This window comes from Seriola aureovittata, chromosome 3, assembly GCF_021018895.1.
Source record: "Seriola aureovittata isolate HTS-2021-v1 ecotype China chromosome 3, ASM2101889v1, whole genome shotgun sequence".
In the NCBI taxonomy this organism is placed as follows: Eukaryota; Metazoa; Chordata; class Actinopteri; order Carangiformes; family Carangidae; genus Seriola; species Seriola aureovittata.
In genome coordinates, this window is record NC_079366.1 from 15205953 (window position 1) to 15220705 (window position 14753).

The 14753-nt window shown below is 42.4% G+C and overlaps 2 protein-coding genes across 3 annotated transcripts in view; one reads left to right on the forward strand and one right to left on the reverse strand.

The window, feature by feature from the left end:
• Positions 1-457: 457 nt before the first annotated feature.
• Positions 458-7288, forward strand: LOC130164081 (uncharacterized). 2 transcript variants are annotated; one of them, XM_056368513.1, is made up of 8 exons: positions 461-859; positions 1844-2178; positions 2500-2610; positions 3239-3361; positions 3795-4161; positions 4265-4324; positions 4454-4818; positions 5015-7288. In XM_056368513.1, the coding sequence occupies exons 2-8, from the start codon at positions 1846-1848 to the stop codon at positions 6575-6577; spliced, it is 2922 nt and encodes a 973-aa protein (XP_056224488.1). In that variant the 5' UTR covers positions 461-859; positions 1844-1845; the 3' UTR covers positions 6578-7288. The 2 variants fall into 2 exon arrangements, with proteins under 2 accessions (XP_056224494.1, XP_056224488.1); XM_056368519.1 differs by lacking the exon at positions 4265-4324 and having other exon boundaries at positions 458-859.
• Positions 7289-9720: 2432 nt separating this feature from the next.
• Positions 9721-14753, reverse strand: part of lyl1 (LYL1 basic helix-loop-helix family member) — a 7244-nt gene continuing 2211 nt past the window's right edge. The window contains exons 2-4 of the mRNA XM_056372593.1: positions 13486-14753; positions 11972-12069; positions 9721-11001 (exon numbers count right to left, since the gene is read on the reverse strand). The exon at positions 13486-14753 is cut by the window's right edge and continues 327 nt beyond it. Coding sequence (XP_056228568.1) covers positions 10478-11001; positions 11972-12069; positions 13486-14243 — 1380 coding nt within the window. The 5' untranslated portion in view covers positions 14244-14753 and the 3' untranslated portion in view covers positions 9721-10477. The remainder of the gene's footprint in view (positions 11002-11971; positions 12070-13485) is intronic.

Consider the following 14753-nt stretch of genomic DNA (forward strand, 5'->3'; position numbering starts at 1 on the left):
AATATATGCTGAAAGACACTGGTCAGTTCCATGTGGTTTGATGATTGATTGATTGCTAATTCACCTCTGGTTCGTACTGTAAATCATTACTTGTGAAGTGTAACAGTAAGGCAAATTTTATAATGAGGTTTGTTATCTGCCTGTAATTGCTCGAATTAATTCATTCATTCATTCATTGGCTTTGATTTTAAAAACATTTTCTAAAATCCAAATCCAAAAGTCCCAGACTCTGGAGAATTGAAGCTTGATGCTTATGAGGTTTTAGACACTATTTATGAACTGCAAAGAAACTATTTTGTGAATTCATATCTGACACACAACAAAAGCAGAGGGAAGGCCCTAATGACACTGTAAACTTGTCATGTCTGTCTGGGACCTGCCCTCAGTCGGGCCTCAGGATGACAGCTGCAGCACATCACAATATCTACGGGCATATTTTACCAGTTAGTAACCTTGATGACTGAAAACTCAGAAACACAGCTAATTTGACAGACATCCATGAGTTTTGACAACTTCATGGGTGTGGCAGATAAAACTATGGTAGAATGAATCACATGTGCCCCAGGATATTACTCCTCCACCCCATCGTGGAATGCATACCAGCATGCCAAAAAAGAAACCTGTTGTGCAGGAAAAGAAATATACCTAAGAGTGTGTTCATGTGTGCATATGTTCAAAGTTGGGAGTGGTGAGACAGGTGGTTCCCTGACACTGCAAACCTCACCTGTGTAGGCAGCTTTTAGTAGTCGACTAGGAAGTTGTCTGGAGAGAGACATAGAGACATAGTTCAGTGCCAACTGAACAAACAGAGCACTCGGAGAGAAGGCAATACATGAACACGGCATCAACACACAGCTGAGTAAGTATGTTTGTTATGGTTTGGATAATACATCTGGCTACTAGTAAGTAGGAGTTAACTGTAGCAGTAAATTATCAATTATAAGCAATCTACAAGGTTTCTTGGCCGTATTATTATTATTATTAGATCACAAGAATTTACCCATGTATGTATTTGTGTATTTACACCAGCTGCGCATAGGTCTGAGCAAATGGTTGTTATGAAAAGTATTATGACACTGACTCTTAGTTTTCGATATTGGACTGTTTGTAGTATCGCAATGAACTTGCAATGCCATATGTTGGGGCTTTACTTTTTGTGTACATTTTGTAGGTGAATGCGTCTTTTGTATGTATGTATATATGTATGTTCGCGTATCATTCCAAATATAAAAGTCCAGGTACAATGTAGTTGGACAGGACTGGCAAGGTGTGGCGTACCATCCAGACTGAGAAAACAGGGATACAGCGAGAAACGTAAGACAGGCTCCAGTGAAATGAAAGCTGAGCGAGAGCACAGCCATTATCAATCATCTTAGTTCTTGTTAACCCAAGCACAGCCATTATCAATCATCTTAGTTCTTGTTAACCCAAGCACAATAGGTGAAATGATTAAGTAAAAAAGTAGAAAATTAAGTAAAGAAACTAAACAAGTTGTCTGATTTTAACTGTGGGACACAAGTACACAGTCAGGACAGAGAAAAAAGGTGTTTTATAATCACGGATGAAATGGAGATCAAAAGCCTCTTATATCAAATACCAGATTAGATAACCTCCTGCTCAACCTGTCCAGTTCTCAAGTTTCCCAGTTTTATTTGTGTGTGATTTCAGCTTCTCCAAGTCTTCATAGACAAACTTTTGACTAAAGCCACATGTATGAACTCGCATTCTGACAACACGCCCTTTCTTTCGATTAGTTTTAGCAGCTTCCTACCAAATAGGGTGAGTAGTCTTTAGTACAGAATTAGCACATTTGACCTGTTCCTCCTCCTTTCTCCATTTTCAGCTATGAGTGAACACTTGAGAGGGAGCTACTACGGGTCCACGCCCCCAGAGCTGAGGCTTGTTCTTTTAGGGAACATTGGATGTGGCAAGACGTCATCAGCAGACACTATCCTGGGCCAGCTGTCCCCCGTCTCACCCTCTGCCTCCAGGAGCTGCCAGTTGCGACAGGGCCTCTCTGAGGGCAGAAACGTGACCCTGGTGGAGGCGCCGAGATGGTACTGGAGCGGTGGCAAGATGGAGGACAGTGTCAGGAAGGAGACAAAGAGAGCAACAACTCTGGTAGCACCAGGTGCTCATGGTATTTTGCTGCTGGTGCCAGTTAGCCAGTTCACAGAGGTTGGTTTTAGTCTTTGTTTGCTGCTTCAGTTGTCTTTAAGCTTTTATAATAGTTATGTTTTTCATCATCCCGTGTAATCATTAATGACAACTCTTTGGAATTAAGTCGTTTTACAAGTCTCATTCTTATTTTTCCTAATATGCATTCATTCATGTTTGTTTCCTTTTGAAAATTAAAACGTTTGATCAATCAGACTACAATGAACAAGTTGTAGCCAGTATTCAATATGAATAATTTCTATCACGTTGTCAAAGAGTTGGCAGGGAATTTATGAATTCATTTCCTAATAATGACTCTCCCTCTTTCCCTGGTCTTCCCAGATGGAGGGTTGTGTTCCTGCAGAGCTGGAGAAGGTGTTTGGGGAGGAGGTGATGGACCACACCTTGGTCCTGCTGACATGTGGTGATTACTTGATGGGAAGAACAGTGGAGGTATGAGGGTGTACACCTGGCCCCTTTCATGTTTATTACACTGTATATATACTAGTTTATTCTAGTATTTGTAAACTTATGTATACATTTTGGTGCCGTGAAATATCTGATAAATTTAGAGCAGAAATGGACCTTTTGGTAAATCGTACCGCTGGATCAGTTCACTACAAGTACAATACATTACCTGCCCCTCTCTTGTCAGGATGCCATTTGAAGTGATGAACCATTGAGTTTGTTGGGGATGCAATTCAAACTGACTGCAGCTTCTCCTTCAGATATCCTATCAGTAATTCATCATCATTCATTGTATCCAGTTTGGACAGCTGGTTTTAAAAACAGGAGAGAGCCATGTATTTAAATTTACACTCTGATTGATGTTTATATAAATAGATATCTGCTTGTTTATATAAATACATATCAGAATGTATATTTAAATCGCCGTAGTCTATATAAATATGTATTTAAATCACTGAAATTTTTGTTATTTATTTTATTTTCTGTACTGAGGTCTTGTAAAAGAGATGTGGATCTCATTGTGACTTCCTGATTAAATGAATTACGAAGAGAAAAAAATTAGGCAAATCATTGCAAGTCTAAATTTGCACAAACCAATTTTTTTTTCCCACAGGAATACCTGCAGAAAGAACACCCAGGCCTGAGGCAGATCATTGAGCGCTGTGGGGGGAGGTACCATGTCATCAATAATCGTCAGCGACAGGACAGGGAGCAGGTCCGTGAGCTGCTGGAGAAGGTAAGACCGAACAAAACCGATTGACAGAACAGCATCGGTGTAGAGTTTGCACACACATTTTGGCACATTTCCCAATGTGCATTGTTAATGACATTCCTGTTTTTCATGATGACTATCAATAGTCATCTAACAATTTTACCAGTTTATGTGTGTAGGCTAATTAAAAATACTTGGACTTGGAAAAAATTGTAACAGTTCAGTTTTATTGCATAGAATATGCGATTGAGTTTTTTGTTTTGTTTTTGTCAGAGTATGCTGTAGTTTCCCAAGCAACACCCTGTTTCACACTCATACAATCACACCCAGTCGTAGTCAGGACCGGTTTGAGTATTAATGATTAGGAGTTAATTACACATGGGAGGAAAGCAGGAATTATAAAATGTGACATTTTAATTGTCCATGTGAGTTATTGTTTATTATTCAAACGTAACAGGTGGACAATATGGTGCAGCAAAATGGGGTATACCACATAAAAACAGTCCAGGAGAGAGAGCTGGAGAAACGAGTGAGAGAGAGAAAGCGAGAACTTATGGAAAGTTTCAGAGCTCAAAAGGAAGAAAGAAGAGAGACGGCCGCATCGATGCACATCCCAAACACAGAAACACAAAGGAGAGGAGAGGAGTACAGCGCCACCTTGGAGAGGAGGAGAAGACAAGAGAGGGATGAGATGGAAGGAAGAGTGGGTGTAAGTCAAGTGTCTAATGGACTTCATTCAGTTCCAGCACCAGAACAACAGTCATATTCAGAGACGCATGGTGACAGCCAGATGAAGAGGATGCCCAGTTTCAGACTAAATGAAGGTAAATTCATTTGGATCCATTTTGCATCACAATATCTTGTACAAGAAGAAGAACCTGACCAATAAAATGTGTAGGACTCATATTTACTGTTTTTCCTCTGTAGATGGAGCTCTACTCTCACAAATGTCTGAGGTTAAATCAAGTCCAAAAATTATAACTACTTGTAAGTCACAGGACCTCACTGTTTCTTTTATTTTATGTCACTTAACATCCCACTTATATGATGTTTGAAGTTTAGAAATTATTGAAATTTTTCCATATTAAACTCTGGATTTCACCTGATTCTTTTCAGTTCATCACAGAATCAACAGCTTTGAAAAGCGATCCCCTGAGGCGTCTCCAACTTCATCTCCTGGTTCGCCCGTCTTCTCCTCCTCGCCCTCTTCACCAACCGTCGCTGCCTCTCCTTCCTCATTCCCCTTTTCCACCTCGTCCCCCTCCTCATCAACCTTTGCTGACGCCTCTACCTCCACATTCCATTCATCCTCCTCATCCTCTCCAGAGCTGCGTCTGGTGCTGCTCGGGCGATCTGGAGCGGGGAAGAGTGCAGCTGGCAACAAAATCCTGGGGCGGGAGGAGTTTGCGTCACACCCGGACAGCCTTACAGCCATCACGCAGGCGTGTGAGAAAAAAAAAGCACTGGTTGAAGGAAGAAGGGTTAGTGTTTTAAAAATTATTAAGAAGTCTGTTTTCATTTTGCTTTCCCTGATTTCCACCATGTGCCAAAACTCCAAATATCTAATCTTTGACACCCTCTTCTTGTTTTGTGTCATGAAACAATAGAATCTGGCAGGTTTCCCATGATTTGACTGTGCTTTTATATTGCTGCATATGTCCCCTCTCCTTCCTGCAGGTGGCGCTGGTGGATACACCAGACTGGTTCAATTCAGAGCATACTCCAGATGAGGTGCGAGCTCATATCTCCTCCTGTGTTGCTTTATCCAGTCCTGGTCCTCACGCCTTCCTCCTGTGTGTCCCCTTAGACCAGCCTGCAAAGATCGAGCTCCAGGCACTCAGAGCTCTTGAAACTGTTTTTGGCCCAGACGCTGTCCAGAGATACACTCTGGTCCTCTTTACTCACGCAGATCGGCTGAGGGCGAGTGGGAAGGCAGGCAACAACAGCATGGAAGCATACATTGCCAGTCAGCGGGGGGATTTGTTAAAACTTGTGGAGAAATGCCGGGACAGGTTTCATGTGATTGAGAGTGGAGGAGGTGGGAGTAAGAGGGGAAATGTGGCAGAGCTTCTGGAGAAGGTGGAGCAGACAGTGAAGGAGGCTGGAGGGCAGTGTTATTCTTGTCCTGCTTTCCAGGAGGCAGAGAACCGAGTGAGGCAGAGACAGCTAGAGATAGCAAAGGAGAAAAGAGGCAAAAAGCTAGAGCAAGAAAAACTAGGAGACGTTGGACAGCTCAGCTCTGAGAGGCGGGTACTCTACATGCAGCCTGTGGCTGAGGCAGAAGAGGAAGTGAGAGAGGATGAGATTGAGAAAACAAGGGATGAGGCAGAGATGAATGTAAGCACCATGAATCTTGAGAGCCTTCCTCCTATTACTCTTTCGAACTTGTCCCCTTCACTCTTTCGTTCCCTTATGGAGAAAATGGAGTCTAGTGCAAAAATGTTGCCCAAAGTGTTGGGAGATAGCTCTGCGTGGGTCGGTGAGGGAGCAAAGAAGGTGAGGAGTAGTACAGTGTGGGGGAAAGTTGGCAGTGGAGCACAAAATGTCCAGAAGATGGTGGTTGATAGTTCACTGTTGGGTAAGGTGGGAGCTACTGCTGGACATATGTCCAAACTAGTAGGAAATAGAGTCCCCAAGGTGGTGGTGGATGGTTCTGCATGGGTGGGATCTGGAGCAAAAGCAGCAGCAGCAAGTCCTATGTGGGAAAAAGTCGGTTCAGGGGCCAAACTAGTGGCAGACAGATCCATGCGTGTTGGAGCTGGGATCGGAGCCGGGGCAAAGAATTTGGCGCAGAGTCCTATGTGGGGAAAAGTAGGATCTGGGGCCAAATCCGGAGCTAAACTGGTGGCCAGCAGTTCTGTGCGAGTTGGAGCTGGAATTGGTGCTGGTGCAAAGAAGGTGGCACAGAGTCCGGTGTGGGAGAAAGTGGGTTCTGGGGCCAAAGCATCAGCCAAAATGGTGGCTGAGAGCTCAGCGTGGGAGAAGATGGCAACTACAGCTAAACAGGTGCCCAAGGTTGTCATCATGGGTGCATTGCTGGGTCTGCTGCTTGGTGTGTTTTTGGGGGGTGTCATCGGCGGAGCTGTTGGGGCAGCTGCTGGATCTGCAGTAAGTGAAGTGGGCAGACGAAAACTCAGAAACAAAAAGACAGATGAAGCTGCAAAAAACGTGGAGAAAACAGTGAACGACAGCTTGGACTCACTGGTAAAACAAGGAGAGAAAGCGCTGAAAACTGAATGAAAGACTGAATGGAGCATGTTTATAAAGTGTACATGTAAAATGTAAAATCATTTATCCATTGTGAATTAGTACCATCAGAATGTATAATTCAAAAACTGTGGAAAACAGTTGTTACTTATATTTTGACAACTTGGTGATCTTTAAACCACAGACACTTTTCTGTTAGTGTTTGTTTCTTTGTCTCGTCACAGATATGCAAAATACTAATGTGAGCTTGGTAAAGCTGTTTTTTATAAACAAACATCTTGAGATGATTCTGAGCTTCAGTTTCATCCCAGTATTTGCTTAAGTTTCATTCCACTAGTTAATGAAGGGGGGTGTTTGTGACTTTTTAAAAATAAAGATGAATATCACCTACACTCAGTTAAGTAGATATTATATGAATATGCTTCTATATTTGGGCAAAATGAACTTGGATTAACTTGGCTTAATGGATTTGTTTGGGCACATGAAAAGTATTTAGGTGCTTATCTTATAGAGTTCGCAAGGTGTGTCAAATCACCCAGGAAAATAATAATGCAATTATTGTAAAATACTGTAATGATGCAGTTATTGTTTTTGCTAAATATTTAACCAAGAATGTAATCTCCTACACATCACTTATTGTAAATTTCAAGGTGAATTTAAACTTTCTTTCAGCAAATTATATAATACATTGTACAGCCATTCCTCTAATATTTCTTCACTGCTTGATTAAAAAATGTTATAACATTTTTGCTTTTATGTCTGTGTGTTGTTGTCTTCACAGTTTGGCACAAAAGGTCTCAACACACACTTTGTTGCAAGTATGATCTGTTTAAATATTAAATATAGTTATTAATGTTATATATTTAAATATTTTCAGTATTCATTTGAAACTGTCTTGTTTTTGCATGTTTAACAGTTTGCTAAAGCTAAAGCTGCATTAAGACTGAGAACCTTCTAGCATTAGTGCTCCTCATGAGACGTGAAAGTTTAATCTGTATGTGATTGGTGAAATAGAGCTAATGGTATTTCTGTGTGTGTGTGTGGGTGTAACTCTGATGGCAAGAGGGGCACAACGGAGGATTGGAAGAGAAGGGGTGGAGGCATGGACATTATCTCTAAGTCCCAGCCTGGCCAGCATCAACCTGCTTGGCCTGCTGTATCAGAAGAAGGGGAGAAGGTTAACACCCCAGCAGTCTATTCTAATGTTATAAGGTTTCATTTTGACCAATAGTGTGCATCACAGCAATATTTAAAATGAAATACTGCAGATCTAAAGAAAATATATTAGAGCAAATTGCATTTTCCTTTATACAGGCTGAGCCTGAATTAAGGCCAAAAGTGATGGTTTGTTGATTTCAGTGAGTAAATCTATAGAGAATATTTGTTAAAAACAATAGGATTTGCTTAAAAAAGTGGAGTTTGTAATATTTTCACATTGAATGTATAGCTAGAGATACAGTAAATATGATACCTTTGAGGACATGAGTAGAATTTTTTCTAGATGTGGCATATAAAGTTCAGTATGCCTTTTTATCACAGAAGACACAGTGGGAAAAGCACAGGGGTAAATAATAAAATGAATGATGGCTAATTCCATTTAGCTGCTTCAGTTTCAGGGTCTAGTATGGTACATGTTGGCTCACCGTCACACTGTCATGGCTTACTGTGAAATCTGAATGTAACAGAGCCCTTGTTCATGTTATGAGCAACACCTTTGTTTTTCCTACTTTTCCTACTCCTACTTTTCAAAATGTCTGCTGTGAAAAAACATATTTTATTGCGTTAACCTTAAATACCTCACACCTTGACACAAGGAGGCCTTTTGTGAAAGTTTATCAATTGTGCTGCAACAAAAAAACTGGCAGACGTTGCAGTACTATGTGACCCCTGCCACCATTTGTGATCCTCTCAGTGGTTTCAGAGTGAAGCAGGGAGGGGACAGACCAGCCTGGCACAGCAGAGCTGGCAGAAGCAGCCGTAGCAGTGTTGTGAAAGAAGTCCTTCCTGTTGTGTGGTCCCGAAACCGGGTGTATAGGGGTTCCCAGAGCATCCTGGTAGCTGTTTTCTCTTTCTGTTTTTCCCCACACCCTTCTTCCATGTAACGCTTGCCACCCTACATGTCCAAAAACCCCCACGCACACACACCCAAACAAACTCACCCAAACACACTCACGCACACACACACGCACACACACACACACACACACACACACACACACACACACACACACACACACACACACACATGCACACACGCATGCACACACACACACACACACACGCCACCACTTCTTCTCCAGGAAACTTGTTGGCCGTCAATGAGACAGCACTAACTGTAGGCGTTTCCTGGCCACTTGATAGAGCCAAGCATGCAGGCAAAAACATACCAGCACCATTGCACAGCTGCAATTTACCCCCCCCCCAACTTTTTTTTTTTTCTTATGCAGCCCCCCACCATGAACCCCATCTCTAACCGCATCCCACATCCACCCTGACCTTCCTCACACACAACCGCACACTTACAATTGTTGCTGTTACATCAGTCTTTTGCTAATTCTTTACCACATCCACTTGATTGTTTGCACACACACATACACACAAACACACGCATACAATATGCACAAAACATGTGCAACATTCCTTCCCAAACCTGCTGCCTGGAAAATGGCAACAATTTATGGGATGACGTTTTTCTTTTTTTTTTTTCCAGGGCTGGGATTGTGACAGAAATGTCAGCGAACAGTTTAATCCAGCTTCAAGTTGTCACATCACCCGCTACGTTTTTTTCAACTAGTGTTGTTTATGGTTTCCGTGCTAAAAGTGCTGTTGTCAATCTGTCATGCTGGTGGACAGCACAAACAAACAACATGGAATTTGGCTTTGATTATTCGGCCCACAGAATATGTGGTGACAAATTTGTTGTGTTGAGTTATGAACATATGGTGACTATTATTGGAAAAAATTAACATTTCTTCATCATCATAATCCTGATCTCATAGCCTTGCATTTTTATTAATGTGATCATCTCACACTGAGACTACCACTTTCTGAACACTTTAAGCCAACATGAATGTTCCCTAAACTGAAAGCAGTAAAACATTTGGATGTGTTGAGTAATCGTGCTGACAAAGAGCAAAGTCTTTGGAGCGCAATAAGAGGATGTCAAATAAGGAACAGCAAACTAAAACACACTTTATTTCTGTCTGGTACAAGTGTGTCACAATGTCAGGGTGGGACCATTGGCCCTGCTTCTCTGACAATAAGAACAGCAACATTAAAAACTGCAACTTGATTCCAGATAAGTGAAATGCCGATTACTGACATGTAAACTTCTGAGGCTGCATTTAGATTGGAACAAAAAATTTGATTTTTTTTTTTTACATTTTTGTGGGTCTACAGCAGTGGAATTTAAGATCCTGACTTTCTTGAAGAAAGGATTATTGGATTTTTGTTATTAAAACATATTAACCATATTAGCCTGAGACAGTACAATTAAGATTTCCAAGATTCTATTTTGCATAATACGTCCATGTTATGGATTTTAATTGTTTGACACTGAGGTGTAATGTTTAACAAAGGAACACTGTGACCTTATCTTGACAAAACACAAACGAGTTCTGTGATGTTTCATGCCTCTCAGCCTGCCCCAGAGCATATTCCAGTATTTTACTTAAAAACACAGAGCCTCACATTCAATGTTTGCACATCACTGCAAAACACATAGAGACAGTGAAAATGACAAAGTATCACCAAAAATCCATCTCCTACTAATTCACGCTGTGTGGGAGTTGATCTTCCAGCAGTGTGTGACTGAAGTAAGAACCACGCTGGCTCGTAAAACACTTAGAGAGGACCGTGTGTCCTGTCTTGTCTATCAGTGTGATATTTAAACTCCCAGTGGCTGCACACCTCTTGGTTTGCTTCTCTTTGGCGTCACCGCTCATCATTTGTGGCTGCCACCACCCTTATCTGACCCTTGACCTTCCCCAGAATGCCTTGGGTCACCAAAGAGGTCTTACCCCCAAAGCTTTCCTCACTGTCTGTGTCACCATAGCAACTGGATGTTGCTGGGGAATTAGCCAGGGCGATGACTGAGTCAGTTGAGTCTCTGTCTCTGTGGGCTGTCGCTATGGCAGCTGAAGATGGCATGGCGGCAGTGTGGGACTGAAAAAGAGGGTTCACTTTATTACTGCCCGACCCTGCGACGGTACCCTCATCCTCAGCCTCATCCTCAGCTGAGTCCCTGTTCTTGTCCTGGGCCTGGTCATTGAGCAGCGTGACCAAGAAGTTGATGTACTTCACAGCCAGGCGAAGGATTTCATTCTTGCTGAGCTTCTTGTCAGGTGGGTGTGTGGGAATGAGTTTCCTGAGCTCAGAGAAAGCCCCGTTCACGTTCTGCTGTCGCCAGCGCTCACGGCTATTGGTAAAGACACGCCGAGCGAGTTTCTGAGGGGGGCCTGTTGGACACACATAAACACTGTGTATGTGAGAACAACCTTAGAGATAAATTAATATACATAATATATTTTAATTCTATATATTTTTCTATATCGACACCCTCTTAAAATAATGGCCTAAGTCATTTTTTCAGGTTTTTCAGGAAACACAAAAAACTCAACAAAAGAGTCACACTTTTGACATAGGCCATTATACAACCGGGGGTAGAATTGCATGTTCCCCTCAACTGAGGATTCAGGCGATTTTACCAGAGGTGGCCAGCATCATGAGGGGGTGATTTAGGCAAAAAAAACATTTTTGTCAAAACATGACTTAGGCCATTATTTTAGGAAGGTGACGATATTTTTCTTAACCAACAATGAATTGATCCTAAAGTCAGGCTGATTTCTCTGTTGAACAGAAATCTATCATCATCCAAAAACTATTGAAAACACATCAATGAGCCACAGTGGTGCTCATCAGTTTCCATTACTACCATGAACATGGACACTGTAGTTTATTCTGAGTCAATTCCAGACACTTTACACCAAGTGCTGCAATAAATCTTCAGTAGAGTACCAAATATGCATTAATCTGCCACTTAAAATAGACCTGAATCACATGATCTTTTTACTCATATTGGAGTAACATTTGCTGTTTTAGGGAATTATTTAGTTCTTATAGGTATATTTTTGAGATACATTCAGCAGAAACCAGCAGGCGTGGGGACATGGTGGAGAAGTAGAAAAGTGTTGAGAGATGAACTAAGCCATTGTTGGTGTTTCTTTCACAGGACTTTCTGATAGTGATAAAAATGAAGACCATCACCAAACTTATCTTTTAAATACTTTAAATATCAAACTTCATGCTCTGAGCTGTGGGCAGCAATTCCATCAACACATTTTCAAACATGCAAACTACAGTTACTGTGGTTGTTATCAGTGGCTGATATCAGTGTGTGATTCTGTATTTTGATGCAGAGTAACTCACAGTCATTGATCTCCATCTCAAAGTGTGACGAGGGTCTTCTCTTGATCCGGTTGGTGTTGATGACACCATAGTTTCCTCCTGAGGGACCCAGGTAGGAACTAGAGATGAAAATACAGTGTGTGAAAATGTGACATTGGCCGCTCCAGCATCTCTTGTATTAAATAACACCAAATAGAGCGAGATCTAGAGTGGAAGGAGAAAGGAAGAAAATGGTGGAAGCCATTAACTGAGGTCTGATTATGCTGGTGTCGTTGATTGAGTGTGCATGCAGAGTTTTAGCCCAGTCTCATTAAGCCTGGTTACTAGCTGATTCTTCTTCGGGGGGATGAGATAGATCAATGCTTCCTGCTACAAACAAACCAGAGAGAAGTGGAGCGGGAATCTTATTCCCAGACCTCCATGACAGATGGGGAAGCCATAGATGTGGCCACAGTGAAAAAAGTCTTTTTTTTTTTTTAAATATAGCTGATGCTGTGTTACAGAGAGAAGCAGTGTGGATAATCCTTTTTGGAGTAGAGAATAGATGAACAGTAGGAGGGCTTTGATAATGTCTGCAAATGAATGCCTTTCTTCATGAGAGCTATGAGTTGCCAATTCCTCAAGCCCAAAAAGAGCTTTAAGAGTGCTGGTCTGTTGCCTTTTGTCAGTTCAACGACTATATTTAGCTGCAATTAAAACTGGGTGTACATGTTGATAGGTTTTTTCATAATAAATGCACAAACAAAAAAAAACCCATTAAATAATGCAACTCCATGCTAAGAAACCAAATGTTGTCATTAGTAAGTTAAGCATGAGAAATGTGAGGTCCCTTCATAACAGCACACATCCTGCTGTCAATTTCACATAACCGTGTAGTGCAGTCGCTATTAATCACAATGGGAAGTCATGAAATCCCAGCAGTTGAGGTTTCGTATGAAACAGAAACTTGGCATTGTGACCAACGAAGCGGCATCATTGTCAGGAAGCCATATTGCAATAAATTTTATAGTTCAGTGTCACACATCTGTTTGTATTACCATTAAAAAAAGAGATGAATGAGTGTGTGGGATTTATTAGTGTGATTTTATGTGCTACACGATGTTCCGTAGTTGAAGTTATAACACTTTTACACAATTCAACATCCAGCGTCATCTGACTGGTCATTAACAAGATTATTTGATACACTGTCAGCTCATAATATCAGGATATTGGATAGCACTATCAGTACTGGGTTGCAAGATGATTAACTGGATAAGAAAGGGTTAAACACATAAAATTATATTGATTGTTTTCTGATTGTTCACCAATCATTTCTTTTTTTCTTGTGAAATAGATACCACCTCTTTATGCCTCCAAAATCTATTCAGACAAAACAATCTGAGAGGGGAAGATCACTCTGCCCACCCACTTATATGCAATGTGTGACAAGCGGTATAAATGGTTTACGTTTGAACTGCTAAATTTCAAGAGCTGATAGAGTATATATGCTGGGAAACACTGTCTAAGTGGATGAATGCAAAAAAGCCAAATCTCACCTGGGGAAGAAGGGGTGTGCAGGCAGGTACTGCTGAGGCAACAGGGGCCCCGGGGAGGGAGCTGAAGGGCCTACAGGACCTCCAGAAAGTCTGGGGCCCCCAGGACTTGCTACAGGCAAACAGGTCAGCTGGCTACGGCGAATGTCCCCATGAGGCCCGTGTAGGAGGCTGGGAATGGGATGGAGGGCAGTCAAAGGGGTGTTTGGGAGCGGCAGAGGGGGCTTGCTGTGACCGAGACTGATGACTGGAATGTGTGGAGGAAGAGGAGAGGATGATGAGGATGTGGGAAAAGATGATGTGGAGGTTGGAGGTGGGACAGGACACGGGGACGTCTTGGTTGGTGCTGGGAGGAGTGGAGGTGGAGAAGACAGAGTTGGGGACCTGTTGGCAGAAGCAGCAGGGGCTGTGGTGGTGGTCGGTCCTCCTTGCTTCTTTTCCTGCTCTTGCTCGGTCTCCATGACAATGGGCTCAGGTGCAGCAACTTTATCTTCGTGGTGATTGGTTAACACTGTCGTTGTGGTGATGGAGGACTGAATCAAGTCAGCAGTGGGGACATCCGTGTGTCCCTTGTGCCCTGCCTTTTTAGTGGGATGCAGGCTGCTGATGACGTCTGAAGATGCTAAAGTCTGGTTCTGGGGGGGGCTGTGTTGCTCCACGGATGCGCAGGTTGGGGAGGAGGCAGAGGAAGAAGAGGAGGAGGGGCGAGGTAGGTCGGGGGGTGAGACAGGTGGGCTGGTGGGGTTCAGCTTTTCCATCATGGTGGTGAAGTCTCTTGAAGCTCTTGTTCCTCTCAGCTGCCCAGCGTGTGTGCTGTGAGTATGTATCAGTGTGTCTTGTCCCTGTGGTGTCTTTATATGTGTATGAGAGTAACTAACATGTTCATGTGTACCACCTGCAGCCAATCTGACAGAGCCCTTTAAACCTCTCCTAGCCAAGTCTAGGTGTCTTTTCCATAAAGGCAACAGATAGCACTTTATTTCCTCTTCCTTTGTTCCACTTTCCTGCAGATTTTGAAATATTTTTCTGCCCTACCTAACTAAAAATGTCGATTTTCCCTCCAACCTGAAATCCATCAGTTGCTCTTATTGCTGTCAGGGTCAGCAAGTGAGTTTTGAAGCTGTCAATCCCGATTACATGTGCCTTGGATGGAGCGACAGCTACTGTCTGAGTCAGCCTTATTACCCGTCTTTCCCTCCTCTGCTCGCTGTTGTCTGATTGTAACTGTATCTGGAGCGTGATTGAACCCGAGTCTGTATTCATTCCCTCAC